We start from the raw sequence: 3,386 nt of genomic DNA on the forward strand, positions 1-3,386 counted from the left end.
ATTTACTCTCTGAAACAGGGAGAAAGCAGGATAATATATGAAGGGCAAAGGGGAAATCATGGCAACAGTGTTTATTTTATTTTAATTTTTTAAAAACTCTTTGGGAGCTGGAGAAGCTAGGAAGCCTTGTAGAAATCCAGTTACACCTGGGATGGGGAAGAGGCAGAGCCTTCCTGAAACCCACAGCTGACCATCAGGAATGGAGAGCTTAGGTCCATATGAATCAATGCAGACCGGAAGGGAATTTTGCTCCTGGGAATTTTGCTGGGATGTGTAGTGAGAGCAGGAGAACAGTGTGGGGGAGCACAGAAACCTCATTGCCATGGGAACCATCATCCCAAAGGGAGGTCTAGGCAAAAATCCATGCACTGTAGAAGCTGCACAGGGTTGCTTGTCATGAGGTATGAACCCACCCAGTGTCCACCAGCAGCATACCCTCTTGGGCTTCGAGGTCCAGGGTCGCCACCAAAGCCCGTGGTCCTGGCAGAGGCAAGGAGGCTGGAGGAGAATAGGGTAGGGATGTTATGGAAAGGGAACATCTGCAACTGGATGAGAACTGGGGGAAAAGAAGTAATGGAAAAGACTTGTGACTTCCCAAAAGCATGAAGAACACTGTTTATCTCTAGGCAGTCAACATGCACAGGCTTCTGTAATTGAAATATCCACACTGCAATTAAAATACATGTCTTTACTGATTACAGCATTTTAAAAACACATAAAATGATCAATTTCTATATCAGCAATTTATATTTACATTTTTCTTCCAATTCATTAAAAATACTGATCTGTTTTTAAAAAACACAAGTAATTTACAGGAAATACTTGGAAAATGAGAATAAGTAGAGGGCAGGCATCATCCAGGTCCTAGTATTGCTGACCATTGACCAAACTGGCAGAGACTAATGGGAGCTGAAGTCTAAAACATCTGCTGATCTAACCTCTCTCTACCCTTGTTGATCCCTCATCTCATAAGATACAGATATGGAAAGAAAGTTATTGTATAATTCTTAATATGGGAATTATGGCCTTTATCAGATTGGCTTATCCAAACTCTTGTAAATGGTGTGTGTCTGAATCAATTCTACAGCAGAGCAAGAATAAATGGAAGCCAAATGGTAGAGAACCATCACGCCTTAATCTTTGCATGCAACAATGAATTGAGAATTTCAATTTACTATTACAGATGTTTAGATTCTGTTAAATCCATTCCATCTGTATTTGGGAGATCGTCAAGTGCTTATTGTTCCATTGATGGACCTGGAATATTTTAGGGATGCATGAAAAATTTTGTTCTACTCCCGCAGGTGCACTTTAGCTCTAACGCCCACTTGCATTCATGTGCCCTTGCCCCAATGCACTAATGTCTATCGACACAAGTGCAAATTTGTGCAAATCACGCTAAAGGTTTTTTTTTAAGTCCACAAAACCATGGAAGCTGGAGTTCTTGGAAAAAGACAGTCTGCTTCAGGATCCATAGGTTGTGTTAATAGAAATTAAAACTCATTTGGACTGGTTGTGGATTTTTCCAACACTGCTACTTGGCATCCAATGTATTGGCTCCTATGTCTGCGTCAAAAGGAATACGCACATGCACACATACACATAATGAAAGAAGAATTCTTTCTAGCCAAAAAATACCCACATAGTTACCTAGAAGGTGGTAGAAACCTATGGAGGATTTTAAAGGTACTGGTGGACTGTGTACAGCAATTTGGGAAAATTTGCTAAGAAATGATAGGTGACTATGAAATAAGGCCAATAGATCAGCTCTATAAATATATGGGATTTTTTTTTAACCAATGTTAGTCTTACTTAAAGTAGACCTATTGAAATGAATAGAAGTTAAGTTAGAATAACATTGAATGCAAGCCTCTCTTAGCCAGCTTTCTCCCCTGCACCACCCTCGGGGAAAATTGTTTGTGGTTGGCTTCAGAACAAAACAAAACAAAAACAGTCCAGCCTGGAAGAATTTTAACACTGTCAGAGTAAGAAGCTTGCTTCTGTTAGCCACCAGTCAATGTCTATAACAAAGTGATTAAATCCATGTACAAACCCACACATGCAAAAGTGGTTGTCCCATGTATGCAATGTATAACCTTTTGGGAGGATTAAATAAAAGACTGAGTCATAAATGATACCTAAAATGATGATGCTACATGCAGGTGGTAAGAACTTCAACATGGTTTTCAACATGACATTCAGTTGTGTTCCCACACTCAAGCACGACAGTATTTTCATAGACATGGTGGCCTTCTTCACACCTGAAATTTTGGGGGAAATTATGATTATGCATTTATTACATTGTATCACTGTCTTCCACCAAGAAACTCAGGACAGCATATATGGATCTTCCTCCTATCTCCCTTTGACCTTGTGAGGTTGGTTACTGATGGATGCTGATCCAGTTTGCACGTACCAGAAATCTGTAGATCTTTAACCCACACATTGCTGGAATAAGCGAGAGGACGTGAGCACGCTTTCTTGGCATGCTTGCTGCTTCTGCTTTCATGGATCAGCCCACAATCAGCCCACTTGTAGGTTGCTAGTGAGGCATTCTAACCGAATTGTTAAAGGTTAAACTTTAAGTCTGGGTTGCTTGACCACTAAAAGAAACTAAAGGTGTTTCAGTTCAGACAACATACTAAGAACCTATGAACAAGGAAGTGGTGGGTTGCTAACCGAAAGCAAAAGCAAAAGGCAAACCAGAGGCAGTGTGCACCGATTGCCCTTGCATGAGAACGTGCACATTCAAGAACCGCTGTGCTCTTGAGCTTTCTGGTTCCAAAACTTGCATCCTCAATATCACACTATTTTGCTGGTCAAAGCCAAGTAAAAATTGACCTTGTGAAGTTTAAAGATCTTAGACTCTGATATAATATGTCCTCTTCTAGGCACAATCATGGCAGAAGAGTATATTGAATATCAGTCTTATAGCCCTGTAAGGTCCCAGGGTGGCCTGCAGCACCCCTAACTACCCCTGAAAATCGGGACTTATGGATTTTGTTAAATCCATTCCTTCTATATTTCATAAATTGTCAGGGGTATTTCAGTCCATCATGGACTCACTTGTGGACTCAACTGGACTTTAAAAAAAACAGAAGTTTTTTCTACTTCCATTAATTTGCATTAGTGCTAATGAAAATTAGTGAAAATACCACCATCCTTCCTCACCACCCCAGTAAAAAAAACCAACCCACAGATCCACAGATGTGTGATACTTGGAAAAATCTGCTCTGGAATCTACATGTTGGATTCCTAGAAATCTGAATCCAAATGATTACACTTATCTCAGAGCCAGAAGCAATGTATCCTCATGGTAGGACAATGGTTAAGTCAGGTTTCAATCAGAGAATGAGGAACTCAACCATCTGTCCTATCCTGGTACT

General features: G+C 40.4%; 1 protein-coding gene across 1 annotated transcript in view; it reads right to left on the reverse strand.

Moving 5' to 3' along the window:
- Positions 1 to 2,152: 2,152 nt before the first annotated feature.
- PDZK1IP1 (PDZK1 interacting protein 1) overlaps positions 2,153 to 3,386 on the reverse strand; it is a 6,691-nt gene continuing 5,457 nt past the window's right edge. Inside the window, exon 4 of the mRNA XM_044430329.1 lies at positions 2,153 to 2,261. Within this exon, the coding sequence (XP_044286264.1) occupies positions 2,153 to 2,261 (109 nt within the window). The remainder of the gene's footprint in view (positions 2,262 to 3,386) is intronic.

The sequence above is a fragment of the Varanus komodoensis genome, unplaced genomic scaffold (assembly GCF_004798865.1).
Source record: "Varanus komodoensis strain SLA01 unplaced genomic scaffold, ASM479886v1 scaffold20_1, whole genome shotgun sequence".
NCBI classification, from domain to species: domain Eukaryota; kingdom Metazoa; phylum Chordata; class Lepidosauria; order Squamata; family Varanidae; genus Varanus; species Varanus komodoensis.